The sequence below is a fragment of the Vombatus ursinus genome, unplaced genomic scaffold, assembly GCF_900497805.2.
Source record: "Vombatus ursinus unplaced genomic scaffold, bare-nosed wombat genome assembly UNPS02014945.1, whole genome shotgun sequence".
Taxonomy (NCBI): Eukaryota; Metazoa; Chordata; class Mammalia; order Diprotodontia; family Vombatidae; genus Vombatus; species Vombatus ursinus.
The window spans coordinates 24,941,616-24,958,888 of record NW_020954723.1 but is presented as its reverse complement, the minus strand read 5'-3'; the positions used below and the strand labels follow the sequence as shown (position 1 = coordinate 24,958,888).

Genomic DNA, 17,273 nt, shown 5'->3' with positions numbered 1-17,273 from the left:
ACGGGGAGCGTGGATTGGCCACCGGGAGAGAGCTCGGCTCCGCCTCCTGAGGGGGAGGAATGTAAACAAGGACTGGGAATTTTGGCCTCGGTCGGCTTAAGTTAGGGGGTGTGGCTAAGGCGGGGAGGGGGAAACGGGTGGGAGGGGAAGGTACGGGGCGGTACTAGGCAATCGGCCTCACAGATTGGGGCGGGGGAGATGGGGCGGGGACTGGATAGGTTCGAGGGGCGGGGCTTGCTGCTCACTTTCCCGCCGACGGTTGGCTGTGTCACGTGACATGGGTCGGAAGATGGCGTCTCCCACAGACGGTAGGAGCCGGCTAAGTGCCTACGGTTTCCCAGCTTTTTTCTCTCCTCTCCCGAGAACCTCCTCTCCTTACAGTCTGGGGCTTCCTTTCCCACCATCAGCGCCCACTCTCTTCCCTCCCCTTCCCTGCTATCCCGACTTCTCTGCTTCCAGCTCTTCGGCCCCCCGCCGCTGTGGCATTGCAGTGGTTAGGAGGGAGTAGCCGCGGTGCCGGGGGGAGAGGGGCCCGACTACGAAGACACTCCTGGGGAAAGGGAGACGGGGCGGAGAGGCGGGGGAAGTCCGTCCTTCTAGGTTCTCGGGACGGTCCTCCTCGGCTTGGAGAGGGTGATGCTGGCGTGCCGGGTCGACCGGGAGGAGAGAAGCTTGACGGAGGGGGTGGGGTAGAGCGTGGAGGGTGGAGGGGGCGGGGGCTGGGAAAAGAGGCTCCCGCCCGCAAGATTCTCCCAACTGATGATCTCTAACCTGATTTAAGAACCGGTGATTGCTAACTTGTAGAAGAAACGTAACATCATTAAAAGTCTTCCTTCTGTTTGGATTCGGTTGCCTTGGCAGCAGTTGATTAGTTTCATTGGAGAAAGGAGAACCTATGGAGACCATGGGCTCCATCTCTACAAGAATGGGAATTGCTTTTATAAGAACTTTTTTTCCCTATTGTTTCCCTATTATTTTCCATTTTTTTCCCTCTTCCTCCACCCCCACATTTTTTTATTAATTTTTTTTCATTTATCAACAATCACTTCCATAAGCTTTTGAGTTTTAAATTTTTCTCCCTCTTCTTCCCCATCTCCCTCGCCAAGACGGCGTGCAATCTGATATAGGCTATACATATACATTAAACTATTAAACGTATCTTCACATTAGTCATGTTGTAAGGAAGAATTAGAACCAATAGAAGGAACCACAAGAAAGAGGAAACAAAACAAAACAGAAGAAAAAAAAGCAAATAGTACGCTTCCATCTGCATTCATACTCTGTAGTTCTTTCTTTGGATGTGGGTAGCATTTTCCACCCCACATTTTTGATGCATTTAAAAATTTCTTCTGTCGGCCAGGATTAATCTCCAAGGTCTCTTACAACTTTATAGCAATGATCCTGTGAACAAGATGGGGAGGAAGTTCTTTTTAGTAGGTCGTGGGAATATCAAGGAATTCTGGAATCTTACCTAGATAGTATATTAACTATCATAAACAACATACAGATAAATACAGGATATATACAAAATAAATACACGCAGGTTATGAAGGGAGAGAGAATTAACTGGGAGAATTAAGAAGGGCCTCCTAAAGTCTTTTTTTAAAATTATTTTTAGCATCCTTTTCAAAATATTTTTTGAGTTCTACATTCTTTCCTTCCCTTCCTCCAGAGCCCCCTCCCCATTGAGAAGGCAGGCAATATGATGTCCATTATTTATGTGAGATTGTGCAGAACATTTCCATATTAGCCATATTCCCCAAACCCAAGAAAAATAAAGTGAAAAAATATATACTTCAATTTGCACTCAGAGTTTATCAGTTCTGGAGATGTATAGCATTTTTCATCACAGGTCCTTCAGATTGTCTTGATCAGAGTAGCTAATCAGAGGTGTGGCCCTTTGACTGAATCCAGAATCCACAGAGCAAATCTCCTTAATAAAAAGATTTGTTCTGTAAAACTTGGATTCAGTCAAAAGGCTGCACCCAAGGACCTAGAAGGCCACATGTGGCCTCAAGGCCAGTTTCCCCCACACCCCTGAATTAAGTCTTTTGCAGTTGATCATCATTACAGTTTTGCTATTACTGTGTACAATGATCTGATTCGGCTCACTTCATTCTGCATCAGTTCATATAGGTCTTCACAGGTTTTTCTGGAATCATTTTGCTGGTCATTTCTTATAGTATTCCATTACGATCATATACCACAACTTATTCAGCCATTCCCCAGTTGATGGGCATTCCCTTAATTTCCAATTCTTTACCACCACAAAAAAAAATAAAGCTAAAAAAAAAATTTTGTGCCTATAGGGCCTCTGACTTTTTCTTTGATATCTTTGGATTACAGACCTAGGAGGGGTAGTACTGGGTCAAAGAATATGCACAGTTTTATAGATACAGTACCAAATTGCTCTTCAGGCTAGTTGGACCAATTCAAAAATCCTCCAGCAGTGTACTAGCATACCTAATTTTCCACATTTCCTCCAGTATTTGTCATTTTCTTTTTCTATCATGTTAGCCAATCTGATAGGTATGAAGTGGTACCTCAGAGTTCTTTTAATTTGCGTTTCTCTAATCAATAGTGATCTAGGACATTTTTTCATGTGATTGTTGATAGCTTTGATTTCTTCTTTTGATAACTGCTTGGGGGAATGGCTCTTATTTTTGTAAATTTAGCTCAGTTCCCCATATGGTTGAGAAGTGAAGCCTTTAGCAGAGAAACTGGCTGTAAAAAAAACTTTTGATATTACCTCATTTTCTATAGCACCGTTTAGCAAAATGTAGTTTCACTGATTATATCTTTTAAGTCTGTTTTTGCTTTTGCTTTGTCTGAGATCCTGTTTTCTACTTCTACCTTTCTTATTTCATATGAAGCATAATAGATTCTGTTCCAGTCCCTTATTTTAACTCTTTGTTGTGTCTTTCTATTTTAAATGTGTCTCTTGTAAGCTACATATTATTAGATTCATATTTCTAATCCGTTCTCCTGTCTGCTTCTGTTTTAAGGGTGAATCCATCCCATTCATATTCTCAGGTATGATCACTTTGTTCCCTAGCCTCTTGAAGTGTTGAAGGGAATTAGGGATTCCCAGAGGCAGAGGTGAAGAAAGAAAATACTAGATATAAGGGGATAGACTATGCAAAGGTACTTAAGCAGGAGATAAACCATTTATGAGGAACAGCAAGTAGGCTAAGTCAGTTGGAGCCAGGTTATAAAATGCTGAACAGAGATGTTTGATCTTTCTCCTAAGGGCAAACCGGGAGCCACTATATTTTTTGAGCAATGGCATGACATAGTTAGAGCAATGTCTTAGGAATATGAATTTGTCAGCATTATGGAAGATTGGAGAGGAGAGAAATAGCAGATAGGGAGACAAATTGGGAAGCTATCGCAGTAGTCCAGGCAAGTGATGATAAGGGCTTGGACCAGGGTAGTTAGGATGTGAAGAAAAAGAGGAGATGGGTATGAGAGAGGTTTTTATTGTTGTCCTTCAGTCGTGTCTGACTCTTTGTGACCCTGTTTGTGGTTTTTTTGGCAAAGATATTGGAGTGCTTTGCCATTTCCTTCTCCAATTCATTTTACAGATGAGGAAACTGAGGCAAACAGGAGTAAGTGGCTTGCTCAGGGTCACACAGCTAGGAAGTGTTTGAAGCCATACTTAAACTCAGGAAGATGAGTCTTCCAGACTCTAGGTCCAATACTCTTATCCACTGTGCTAGGAGACAGGTTAAGGAGGTAGAATCCACAAGAATTAACAACTGATTGAATGTAAGTGAATATGAAGAGTTGAGGATAACTCTGAGATTGCAGTTGAGGATGACCCTGGGTGACTAGAAGAGTGGCAGTATTGTGAACAGAAATCTGGAAATTAGGAGAAAGGTTGGGTTTAAGTGAAAAGATAATGACTTCTGTTTTGGACATATTGGGTTTGAGATACCTGTAGTACATCTAGGTGGTGATGTTGAGTAGGCACAGATATGGGATAGGAGCTCAGGGAAGATGTAACAGCTAAATACTTAGATTTGGGAATCTGTTCTTTACTTTGATCTTTGCTCAAATCCTTATCCCTTTTTTAACCTCATTTAATATATATATATATATTTTTTTTTGGGGGGGGGGGTTAGGCAGTGGGGTTATGTGTGCCCAGGGTCATACAGCTAGTTAAGTGTCAAATGTCTGAGGCCGGATTTGAACTCAGGTCTCCTGACTCCAGACTCTCTAACCACTGTGCCACCTAGCTGGGCCTCTTACTTTTTCTTTGATATCTTTGGATTACAGACCTAGGAGGGGTAGTACTGGGTCAAAGAATCTTATATCATAATCTTACTGAAGTTTCTACTGTAAATGTTGATGTTCTTAATTCTACAGTTCAGTTGTTCTCTTCAGTGGTAAGAATATGGGTAACTTAAACTGACAATCCTGAATATCTTGCTGTTAACTGTATACCACTACATAAGTTTTACACTTGTAGAACAAAATTATCTTCTTAGGTTTTGTTTCTCCCAATATTTTTTGTCAGATCCCTGTATCGCTTAACCAAAAAGTGGAATTTTGACATTTATGTTCACTGAACTTCTAGTTTTGATTTAAAAAATTAATTCAAATTAATAATTTCATTCACTTAACTCAGCCTTATACTTAAGACCTCTCTGCCTTAGTTAAAAAAAAAAAGTTGCCATTTGTTTCTTATATTGTTTATTTCTGAATGTACTCCTCCCTACTTCCATTACGCAGAGAGCCATCTCTTCTAACAAACATTAACAAAGAATGAAAAGAGAGGGGGAAAAAAAAACATTAACAGCATAACCGTTATAGTATCTGTCACATCTGTAGTCCTCTACCTCTACAGCGAAGGTTTTCTGTGAGGCCAAACTTGGTCTTTGTACTCTCTGCTCCATTCCTTTTGTTTTATTTTGTTCTTTCTCTTCCCATTGTTGTACTATTTGCATAGATTGTTTTCTTGGTTGGACTTTTTTCACTTCTCAGTTGGTGTGTCTTTCCTTGCTTTTGGATTTTTCTTATTTGTCTTTAAAGGACACTCATTGTCCATTACATGTACCACAATTTGTTTAGCCATTCCTAATATGATGAATATCCACATTGTTTCTGGTTCATTGCTTCCAGAAAAAGTGCTGTTATAAACATTTTGGTGTATATTGGATCTTTCTATGTTTGATCTCCCTGACATATATATTCTAGTAGTATGATCTCAAGGTCAAAATGTATGGACATTTTAGGCATTTTGGCATGATTCCATGTTGCTTTCCAGAATGGTTAGACATATTCATAGTTCCACCAGGGGTGTATTAGTGTGCCTACTATTGTTCTCATAGCCTCTCAAAATTGAGCCATTTCCTTCTTTTGTCACCTTTGTCAATTTATTTGAGTGTGTGGCAAAGCCTCAAGTTGTTTTAATTTGCATTTCTCTCAATGATGGGTTAGAACAATTTATCAGATGATGGTCAGTAGTTTTCAGTTCTTTTAAGAACTGTTCATATCCTTTGACCACTTATCCATTGGATAATACCTCTCTTAGTTTTAAGGCTAAATTACATACTATCAGTTTATTTCAACTTTTGTCATATCCTTTTACTACTTATCCATTTGACAATGCCTCTCTTAGTTTCTAAGGCTAAATTAAGTACTATCAGTTTATTTCAACTTTTGTCTGAATTAAATTATGCTTCATCCTAAACTTAGTTCCTTAGTTTCTAAAGAATTAAGTTATATCTTTTTCTAAACCATCAAACAATTATACTCTCTGAAGTCTACTTTCAATGTACCATATATGTTTTTAAAACCCAGTTGAAAAAGATGTTGTTTACTGTCTCAGAAGACAGGTTTATACCATTTACGCATATCCTTTTAGTGTTAAATTGTGATATGGTTTTGTTTGCAAAGAAAGTTGTAGGAATTCAGGTTGTACCATTTCTAGTTCAGCCCAAGCCATTATTCTTAGGTGTGAAGGTCCAGTGGTGTGATATGATCTGTTTCTTAAAATGAAAGTGTCACAAATGTGGCTTATGTCTGACTGTATGTCTGGATGTGTTATTCTAGGCACCGACCTGGAAGCATCTTTGCTGAGTTTTGAAAAACTTGATCGAGCCTCACCAGACCTCTGGCCTGAACAATGTAAGTTATTTGTTTCTTTTTCATCAGATGCACTAAGTGAAGGATCATTGTTATTTTGAGGGTGGCTTTGAAAATGAACTCCTGGGAAAGTCACTTAGCTTTTCTGAGCCTTAGTTTCATTATATGTGAAATGAGCAAGAATTGGACTAGATGACTTTGGAGCATGTTTATCATACACACGCACACACACGCACACACACACACACATGCACACACACACATGAACATATATTTGTGTGTATATACATGCGTACATACATGTATGTGTATATATGTATATACACACATATCTACACACATACTGAAAAGAACAATTTTTTGTTTTGGTATTTAGTTTCAGAATTTTAGCTAATTTGGGATGAAGCATTGTGTTAAAAGGTGCTGTTAGGTCTTATGGAATTATAATAAGCTTTCTCTTTTCAGTGCCAGGTGTTGCTGAATTTGCAGCCTCCTTCAAAAGTGTAAGTGAGCTCTTACTTTGGTAGTAAAAATTTATCTGTATAATATTTGTTTCAGAATTTATAGAATTTATCTGTACAATATTTGTTTGTGTAACTCAGTGTATCTGATTTTAACTCTTCCTAACTTCCTAGTGCATAGTGTAGGTTTTGGGAAATCTTTTTGCTCTGTTTCTATTATGATTGGTTTCATCCATGCCAGTCTTTTTCTGTTCGTCATTTTTTACAGTGCTTCTGCGGGTAGAGAGTCCGCATGGTATAGAGAGCTGACCTTGAAGTCAGGAAGGCCTAGCTTCAAGTCTTTTTTTTTTTTTTTTAATTTATTTTGATATATCACCAATCACTTCCATAAGCTTTTGAGTTTTAAATTTTTCTCCCCCTCCCTCCTCCCCTCCTTCCCCAATATGGCGCACAATCTGATACAGGAAGTCTTTGTTTTTTATATAGACTTTGTAGTACTGTGACCCTGAGCAAGTTATTTACTTTCGAAGTAAGCAGTGCTCTAAGATTGCAAGTGTCAGAGAAGGTACCAGCCTGCATTAGAGGAAATTTCCCTTCACCAATGAAATCACAAGTGCAGTTCCCATCCTTTCTTGGGTATAGGTATATAAACTAGTGGAGATAATGTAGGCTGTTAAAGAAGTCAAAATGCCTTCATTACTTAAGTGGTTCCTTTTTGTTATATTGTCTTTGGAATCAGAGGACTAGGCTTCTGACCAATGCTTTAACCTTTGTGGGTTTGGGCAAATCCCTTCCTCTTTCTGGTCCTGAAGATTGTACCAGATGGCTTGGTGGCACTGTTCAGAATCTATGATTCTATGAGTATAATAGGTACCAACTGATAATTCTATTTCCTCTTTGGACAAGGAATCTCAAAATTGCTTAGATTTGTCAGATTCACACATTGGAAAAGGGAACTGTATCTCCCAACCCCTTCTGTTTTTAAAGGCATTGCTCAGGAGTACTAATTAATAAGATAATCTTGTAAAAGTGGATGTCACCGTAGTCATGAGAGGCTTAAACAAGGGGAGTAATATTTGAATAAGTCTGAGTCAAGACTGGCATTAGAAAATTGAGTAAGTTTTTTTTTTTTTTCCTCTTTTCTTTCCTCTCTCTTATTTCAAAGGTGATGTGTCTTGGCTCTGGCCAGATAGAGTAAGGATTTTATGTCTCTGTTTTGGTGTATTCTTCCTTGAAAAGATAATCTTATTCTCTGGGAATTCTTTTCCTCCCTTTTAGTTTTTTATCTGATGGGTAAAAGAGATACTTTTAGTTTTAGCTCACACAGACCAATAGAAAAATGGAAACGGACAGTACTTTCTATTACAATCCTATTTGTAGAAGTAAGGGAAAATATGTTGGTCAACAAATTATATCCTAGATAAAGTATTTATTCTCTACTTATATTAGAATAAGTTTGGAGGAGAGCTTTTTATCATTTTTTTTTTTTTGTTGTTGCCTTTTTGGTGAGGCAGTCGGGGTTAAGTGACTTGGCCAGGGTCATATAGCTAGTAAGTGTCATATGTTGTATGTCTGAGATTTGAACTGAGGTCCTCCTGACTCCAAGGCCAGAGCTCTATCCACCGCGCCACCTAGCTGCCCTTATCAGTTGTTTCTTAAACTTTGTTCTTTTTTGTCCCTATTGTGATTGTGAGAAGACTTTTGATGTGTTCATATGTCACACTGGGCTTTTAACATTCCATTCTTGAGGGCATTTTACCATATTTACTATTTATTATAGTAAATTATAGTCAATACTATATTTACTATTTTTTTCTTCTCAGTAAAGTATCAGAAGGCCTCAGAAAGGAAAGCCATCAGTTAATGCCACTGTTTAGAGTTAAAAGAAGGGATTATTGGGAAGCTTGGAGGCTTGTCTTTATACTCATGACTCAGGATCATATGAGAGGGCATTTGAATAGAGGGTGTCTGACCTACTAACTTGGGACGAGTTCTACATCATGGATGTTCTGCATTATCTTACATACAAATTAGTGGATGTGGGTACGTGGCAGGAGACCAGATTTGAGCTAATTAATTTACTATAATCTGTATCTGATACAGTGGTAATTGAGTTTTTTGCCTCCTATTATTTTCATGCATGTAAGATGTTTAGCTTAGACGGTTTTTATCACCTGTATCACATTACTGTTGTTATTTATACAGAATGTTTACTTTAAACTAATGATAAGAATGCTGAAATTAGACAAGGGAATAGAGAGATTCTTTCATAACTCATGCTAAATGAAGAGTGAACTGAAATCCTCAGTTTTTCATAGACAGTTGTGAATGTTTTCTGAGGTTGTGGAATACAAGGTGATGATTATTCAGTTCTTCCTGTTCCCCTAAGAGTTCAGGATTCTCTGATTTTGGTATATTCTTTAAGTCTTCAACTCTGTTAAAGAATAGCAGTTACTGAGGTTTTCATAGCACTCAGGGTGAGAGTTGGTTTCTGCTGAGTAGGCTTCACTGGGGCAGGACTCTTTTATTGCTAGTTCAACCTGTTCCACACTAGTTTATCCTTAAGCTGACAGCCTGGTTTAAAAGTGAACAGCCTTATTTTGTGTGGTAGGTGTTTGTATCCAAGTACAGGATAGCTTTACCATCTTCGTCTTTAAATTTAGTTCTACCAACAGTTTCAGTTATTCCCAGCCATAATTTAGCTCATAATTATTTAGTATATGAGCCACAATTATTTTGTTGTGAAAGAATAGGATCCTTTTATGTTGTCTGTGAGCCCTTAATCATAATCTATATATTCTTGTTTTCTGGCAGCCCATCACTAGCTCTCCACCCAAATGGATGGCTGAATTAGAACATGATGATATTGATATGCTAAAAGGTAAGAAATGATGATAATCTACTGACTTCAAATCAAGATTCTCAACAATATGGCCCCACTTTGTTTTTCTAGGCTTATTTCCCACTCCTCCCCTATATGAACCCTCAAACTAGTCCTCTGAATACAGTTTATGCTTTACTTCTCTGGATTTTTGCCCATATTATGTTTCCCTTGCCCAAAATGTGCTCTCTCTTTGTCTCTACCTGTTTAAGCCCTGTCAAGAGCAGACTCAAAAAAAATTCTTCATGATTTGTTGAGGAGGACCATGAAGCTTACTGACCACACCAAATGGAAGTGATTTCTCCCTCCTTGAACTTCAGTAATACTCCTTTTTTTTTATTACCCATTTAGCACTTTTTCTGTGTGCACTAAGAAAATTAGAATGTAGGTTTTTTGTATTCAGGAGCTAATATTTTGTATTTTACATATTGTATCCCTTATTAAGCCTTGCACATACATGGTCAACACACATTTGGTGGTTGTAGATTGTTTGAGTCCCAAACGCAGAATGGAAGTTTCAGTTAGAAAATATTAACGGAGCCAGATCTTTTTGTTATTCATGTCTTCCCCTTGGTGATTCTTTTGGCAATAAATATTCCATGGTTGTTAGGAAATCTTAGACTGAAATTGAAATATGAACCTGAAATGGAGATAGAAATCTGCTTTTTAAGAACTGAACTTTTTTTAAGGCAGTGGACACTATGGTTTTTCTAGCATAGTGGAAAGAACACTAGAGTTGGACTCAAAGCTGGGTTCAAATCTGCCATTTATTAGGTATAGGACTTTGCAAATAACTTCATCTTTGAAGCTTAGATTCCTCACGTGCAAAATGGGGTAAGTAATGATACTACTGACTTACTGTCCAAGGTTGTTGTGAGAAAAGTGCTTTGTAACTACTTCGCACTAAATAATTGTAAATTATGACTACTGTTATTGTTATTATTATTTCTTTTTTTTGTGTGTGAGGCAATTGGGTTAAGTGACTTACCCAGGGTCACACAGCTAGTAAGTGTCAAGTGTCTGAGGCCAGATTTGAACTCAGGTCCTCCTGCCTCCAAGGTCAGAGCTCTAGCCTCTGCACTATCTAGCTGCCACATTTATTATTATTTCAACTTATGCCGAATTTGGATAGTTACTTTGGAAGGCTTAAAGGGGGAAACAAAGCACTTCTGATTGCCAAACCAATTTGTTCTTGTGGATAGAATACTGAAATGCAAAATGCTTTACTTTTCCCTTTCCGTAGGAATAGGCAGAATCTAAAGAATATCTTAGACTGACTCTTCTGATATTTGCAAATAGACATTTGCTTAATTTCTTCCACTGTGTTTGGGTCTTTCATTACAAGCATTAATGATTACACATATTAAGAATCAAAGTCTAGCTCTGATGCCTTACCTTGACATGTGGGTGGTCTCAGGGAGTTAAAGGTTGTGTCAACAGAGTACATATCTGGGAGGTTCTACTATGCTAGAAAACTTCAGGTGTACAATCTTAGCAACATTTTTTGCTTTCTGATGACCAGCTTTACTGAATGTAGAAAACAAATCATCAATAGGCTAGCCACTTGGTGATGAATTCTTTGACTGTGGCAGTTTATGAAATAAAGTGATATACAAAGTGGGCTCAGGCTAGTACTGTCCCTTCTGATTGTGCAGTGATGTAGGCAAGAGTGGCTGAAGAAAGGATTAAGGGGGCTGAGAATCTTATGAGTTCTTACCCCTCTATAAACATTAAATTAGCTATGGACACACTTTATTTGGGATCCGTGTCCAGTGACCAGTGAGTGGACATACCAATAGAAGAACTGAATTATATTTATACTGTAAATAAAACCAGAACAGAAATTTGCTAAATAGGAGGATTATTCACAGGCGTTCCTTGGCAAGTCAAATAAAGAAGTTGTTTGGGGTTGGTTTTATCATTTATCCAGAAGCAACAGGAAGCCTCGTTCCTCATGCTGTTTGGCCATCTTATATTGCTAGGTCGTGATAGGATTGGAACCGGGCCTATGATTTCATTAACATAGAGAATTCCTGCCAGAACAGTTTTGCACTTTTCCTGCAGCCTAGAGCCTGAGTGGGTCGCCAAGAGTACTGAGGGCATGAATGACTTTCCCAGGGTTACATAGTCAGTTTGTATCAGAGGCAGGACTAATCCATATCTTCATGGCCAGCTTTCTAACCCACTCTACCATACTGCCTCTTATTGTCATGAATAAGTATCTGTACAAAGACCACGATGAAGATGATTGTAGCTTATATGCCAGCTTCTGTTGTAGAGGATGAGGAGATGGAGAAATTCTACAAAGATCTTACAAAGACTCTCTAAATTCAATGAATATATAGTACACGTTAGTCATCAGTGATTCATTGCAGAGGTGGGTGTTAGGAGGGATGGCAAAAAATATTAGAAAATATGGTTCAGGAGTAAGAAGTGAATGATAGTAGTAGGCTATACAGAAGCCTTGTTTTTATATATTGTTAATACCGTTATTGAGAAAGTAATTGGCAGGTACTAGGTCAGGACCAAAATAACATCACAAACAGGAAGTTGGTTATATATTAATAGACAGAAAATGGCTGGTTACTCATATGGTAGTTATTTTCAAGTCGGTATACATAGTATGCATAGTCAAGACTGCTAATTTGTTAGAGCCAAGATCAAAATGATACCAAACTAGAAGAAACACTTACTTTTGAACATCACCTTATGAAACAATGAGAAGCAAGAGAGGGGAGATGACTTTGAGGAAAATTTGGCAAGGGACCCAGTTAAACCAAAGGATGAAATTGGAAATAGGTGAGTAAATAGAGGAAAATATTAAAGCGTTCTCTAAACACATTTTAATAACATACCCTTTTCACTGTAAATGACAGTAAAGTCTCCGCAGTTGAATTCCCAGACCTAGATGTGTTAGAGTACAAAAATGGCACTAAAGAAAACAAAGCTGGGAAGAGTAGCCAGATGAGACCAAATATACAAGGAGTAGGCAAGGCAGTTTTGAGGACATTGAGGTGGTGCTTCTCAGGGGGGCGTGTATGTGTAAATAGGAGAGAGATACACTAAAGGGTTGGAAAAAATCTTGGGCCTAATTCTTACACAAGAAAAAAGCTACCTGAGGGAATCTCAGTCCCAACCCAAAGTACTTACCATTTCTACCACGTTTTTATGTGACTTATCCATACATGAACTGAGGGCATCCTTGATGAAGGTCTAAGAACATTTTTTAAATGATATTCCAAAAAGCTGGTTCCATTGCATATGTCAAAATCATACAAGATTCTTTAAAAATTGGAACAGTAGGGATAATTTTGTTTCAACATTTGCTAATTTAAAGTAAAATATAAACCAGGGGAAAACGTATGCTCACCAGAGGAGTTTGCTACTGCCTTTGACGATGTCTAATGCAGAGTCCAAATTGAAAAGGGATTTATTTGGGAGGATGAGGTCTTTTAGATACTCTTGTTTGCAGTTGATATTTTACATATTATACTAAGCCCTAGAACATTTCAGTTCCATGTAAATGAGATCCATGATCTCAAAAGAGATCAAAAGAGCTAAACTTATTTCTCCACATGGAAAAAATGAAATAATTGAAGAATGCCTGTTGATTAGACCACGATATGCCATTGAATGGCCAACTCCACATAACTGGTCCATCAATATGTATATCTTAGAGACTTACTCAAACACTGTAGTTGAACAGTGAACTGGACCTAGAGTTGAACAGGAGGAGAGTAAGTGAATTGTGCAGTGCTTTTATTGGAGCATCCCTCCTCTCCACGTTCCCCCAGCTTCTTCCTGAAACAAAAGCCTATTTTAAACAACAATATTCTTCTAATAATGATATATGACTGCAAGTCATTGACTACTAACTTTTGAGATTTGCATCACTCACAGGGCAAGAAGGATTGGTGTGAATAGGTTGTGTGGACTCGAAAGCATTGTGCAGGAAAGGCAACACAAATGACTTCTTCAGAGAGTGGATGAGGAGGAAAAGAACCTGTTCATGGCAGAAGGGAAGGATGGACAGCCATGTACTCCTTTGGTATCCCTGCAATCTTAAGGGATCTACACAGGAAGGCCTCCCCAGAATATTAGAAGGATTTCCTGTGGAGAATTTATAAGAAGACAGGGACCAGAGTCCCTCCTACAGTTTGAAAAGTCATGGCTGCATTGCTGTCTACATTGTTGAAGAGAGTCCGTTGAAGTACAAGCATTTATGAGCCAAATTAATCTGTGACTTGGAAGTGATAGAAACAAGACCAGATGTAAAGGTGATCTGGAAGAGAAGCCTTTTTATATGCTCATGAGAACATTTTTTAAAATCATGGCCTTGTTTCTTCTTGATTACCTCTTAAATTTATCATAGTACTTGGATTTAGGGGAAGTATTGTTTTCTGCCACCACTTCTGTTCTCTTTTCTTTTTAATCTGGACATGTGATTTCATGAGTGGCAAGGATAGGGAGAAACAAATTCACATTATAGTCTTAGAGCACTCATTGGAATCTTGAGAGGATGAAGGATTTGCCCATGGTAACAGTATGTATCAGAGGTCCTCTAGTTCTAGTTTCCATGGGAGAAGAAAGAAGGTTTTGAACTGTATAGGGAAAATGAAATCTGTCAAGTAACTTGAAAGGGTTTGGATTTGTGAAATAGGGCAGAGATTGAATTTGGGAAAGAGAAATTTGGCAAAATTTGGGAGAAACTGAAGAAAATTTGAAGAACAATCTCCGGGCCAAGATTCTGCTTCCAGGATGTAAGAGATCAAGGACAATTAAGGAGGATATAAAAGATTGAGGGAGTGGAATTATAAGAGGTAGACTAGAGAAGGATGAGGAAAAAGTAGTTGGTAAAACAAAGTGAGCAGGGGCAGCTAGGTGGCTCAGTGGATAGAGCAGTCACCCTGAAGTCAGGAGGACCTGAGTTCAAATGCGGCCTCAGACCAAACACTTGACACTTACTAGCTGTGTGACCTTGGGCAAGTCACTTAACCCCAATTGCCTAAAAACAAAAAAAAAAAAAGAAAAAAGAGCTGCTATAAATATTTTGGAGCAGCTAGGTGGCACAGTGGGTAGAGCACCGACCCTGAAGTCAGGAGGACCTGAGTTCAAATCCAGCCTCAGACCAAACACCTGACACTTAACTAGCTGTGTGACCCTGGGCAAGTCACTTAACCCCAATTGCCTTTAAAAAAAAAATTCAAAAAAAAAAAGTGAGCAAGAAAATTTAAGGGGAACAAACAAAGGGTTAAGTAAATTGATAGGATAGATTGGTGAGTGGGGCAAATTGGTTGTTAAAGCTTTTAACTTTAAAAAATTAATAGTTATCAAAAGTTTTAAGTGAGTGCTTACGGTTAAGGTGTTGTTCAGTCGTCTGTGATTCTGGAATTTGAAGCCAAGTCTCCCTCAAAGTCTGGCTTTCTAGCCACTCTGCCTAACTTATAAAAGTTGGGAACTTTATTTGGGAAGTTTTGTAATGGAGCTGATTTGCTGGAGGTATCACTGATTAATTAGCAGGCTTGTGTACTTTCTCCAAAGGCCCATAGCAGTGCTTTCTCAGGGTATTATAGGAACACTGGTTCTTGTAAGTTACTGCCAATGCAGTGAAAGGTGTGACAAGTCCTGCAGCTGGTAAAACTCTGTCTGTAGGTCTGGCAGCTAATAGGATAAATGTAGCTAAACTAGAACAGGCTTGCCACGAGACAGTTGGATATCAGGTGAGGCAGTTCCTGAAACCGTCTACAAAGGTGTGGACAAGTGACCATCTTTCAGTGAAGGAAGTACCAACACCAATGAAATCATAGGTTTTTTTGAAATAAGAACAACATATACCTGCAGTGCTTCCTTTATGTTTTGTAAAATGGTTTCCATTATATACATTTTACAGGATGAACTGAAGAAGATAGAAATAGCAAAATAAGTTTTATCCTATGCAAAGAATGGGAAATGTGAGTGTAGAGTGCGTAGGTTATATAAGACCACTTACGTACTGATTCAGCTCTCTTTCAAGTGCATGGACTTCGCTAAGGTACGTTGCAAAAGTGAACAAATAAACTTATCACCTTTTTCTCAGTTTGAGAACTGGGAACATGTGCTCTGTTTTGACTAGTAGTGACTAAGAAACGTAGCTTAAAAGCTTATTTCTAATATGGATGGACTTAGGGAAAATAGAAACAGTACTGAAATTCACCCTTATTCTATTTTCAGAGCTGGGCAGCCTCACCACAGCTAACCTGATGGAGAAAGTACGAGGGCTGCAGAATCTAGCCTATCAACTGGGGTTGGATGAGTGTAAGTACCCAGGCCATGTTTGTTCATGCTACGTGTGGCATTTTGAAATGTAATGGTTCTTTCAAGATCTTTCTTTTTTTATAATTAAGAAAATATTTTTATTAGAAATTAGAATGGTAAGCATGTTAGAGGTAACACAAAACGTGAGAAATCTTTCTGTTGTTAATCAGCATACTAGACTATTTAGCTGACTGATTATAGTATTAGACTCCAGAATGACTTTTCCTTGCCATATAGGTGAGAAAATCTTATTTGGACAGTACAGATTTTATATTGGGGGTGTTTCTTTTTTTAAAATTCTTAGTTATATACTATTCTAAGATCCTTGCCAATTTAAAACAATTTCATTATGCTTCTTTCCTCTATTATGATAAAATTAGAAAAGGGACTGTGTAAAATTCATACTTTGTAATTAAGAGAAAAAGCTTGCTAGTGATATAAATTAGCATATATTAGAGTTTCACCTTTTCTATGAAGGTGACTTCCTCCAAATAAAAATTAGAATTAGTATTTACTGTTCTAAATCCATATTTTTAGTACGAGTGTTACTTTGGAGTATTGAAGAGGTGTGTTTATAGAAATACAAAACCGGAAGGGACCTTGAGAGAAGAGATCTCTGTTTCCAGAAAGGTGTAAGAGTAAACTCGTACCTGTTGCAACAGAAGTGATCTTTATTACCAGTCAGTAAGTCCAGTGATCAGAACTACAAGTAGTCTTGTTGGGAATTCAGTTTTATTTCAACTTCTGTACTAGTGTTTAGTGGTAGATGATTGCCACTTTAATTGACTATTATGCTTTTTGTTAGAAACATTTTAGAGCCATGTGGAAAACAGTTACTAATTTAGAAATAATTTCACTGATGTGTATCAGATTTTCCGGAAAATGTCTTCTTTTATTTTCTTGTCCATGGGTGTATTTGCATAAAAACAAGATTTTTGTTCCTTATGGATATTCATCTGCTCTAGGGTTTTTCATTTGACACCCTAATCTGGTGTTTCGATGTCTCAATCCTCTCCCTAGCATTAATTGAGAGGATGACATGGATGAAAAATAAGCATCAGGAGCTGATGAATCCCCAGAGACCAATGATCTTGTTTTCATGCAAATATCCTTGCTGATAAAGATAATGAGAAGGGAAAAAAAGCCCCACAGAAAATATCTACCCAAGAAGCAGAATTGCTTATTGTTGCTTTCAAGGTGGCATTGTATGATGTTAGTTTAGGAATAATGTGGACCTTTTTGAGTTGCCACTGACAAGAATGACTTTCTTGGGAGATCTTTTTCCCTTTTTGGTGGTTCATGAGTTCCAAAACATGCTTCAGATAGCTTCCCAAGTACATTTAGCTCTCAGGAAACAATGGATTTTTTTTTTGCTAACTTGCTAAATATTTATGGCCCTTTATATGATAAAGACTCTTGAAACCTCCTCATCTCTACTTACTACCTTCCCTAGTTTTAAGTCCCAACTAAAATCCTACCTTTAATAGGAAATGTTTCTTACTTACCCTCTCTTAATTATAGTGCCTTCCCTTTCTTATTTATCCTGC

The 17,273-nt window shown here is 38.2% G+C and overlaps 1 protein-coding gene across 2 annotated transcripts in view; it reads left to right on the top strand.

Moving 5' to 3' along the window:
- Positions 1-271: 271 nt before the first annotated feature.
- LIN52 (lin-52 DREAM MuvB core complex component) overlaps positions 272-17,273 on the top strand; it is a 109,588-nt gene continuing 92,586 nt past the window's right edge. For both annotated transcript variants that reach the window (XM_027844788.1, XM_027844789.1), the window contains exons 1-5: positions 272-308; positions 6,058-6,132; positions 6,556-6,593; positions 9,366-9,432; positions 15,643-15,726. In XM_027844788.1, the coding sequence (XP_027700589.1) occupies positions 278-308; positions 6,058-6,132; positions 6,556-6,593; positions 9,366-9,432; positions 15,643-15,726 (295 nt within the window). In that variant the 5' untranslated portion in view covers positions 272-277. The remainder of the gene's footprint in view (positions 309-6,057; positions 6,133-6,555; positions 6,594-9,365; positions 9,433-15,642; positions 15,727-17,273) is intronic.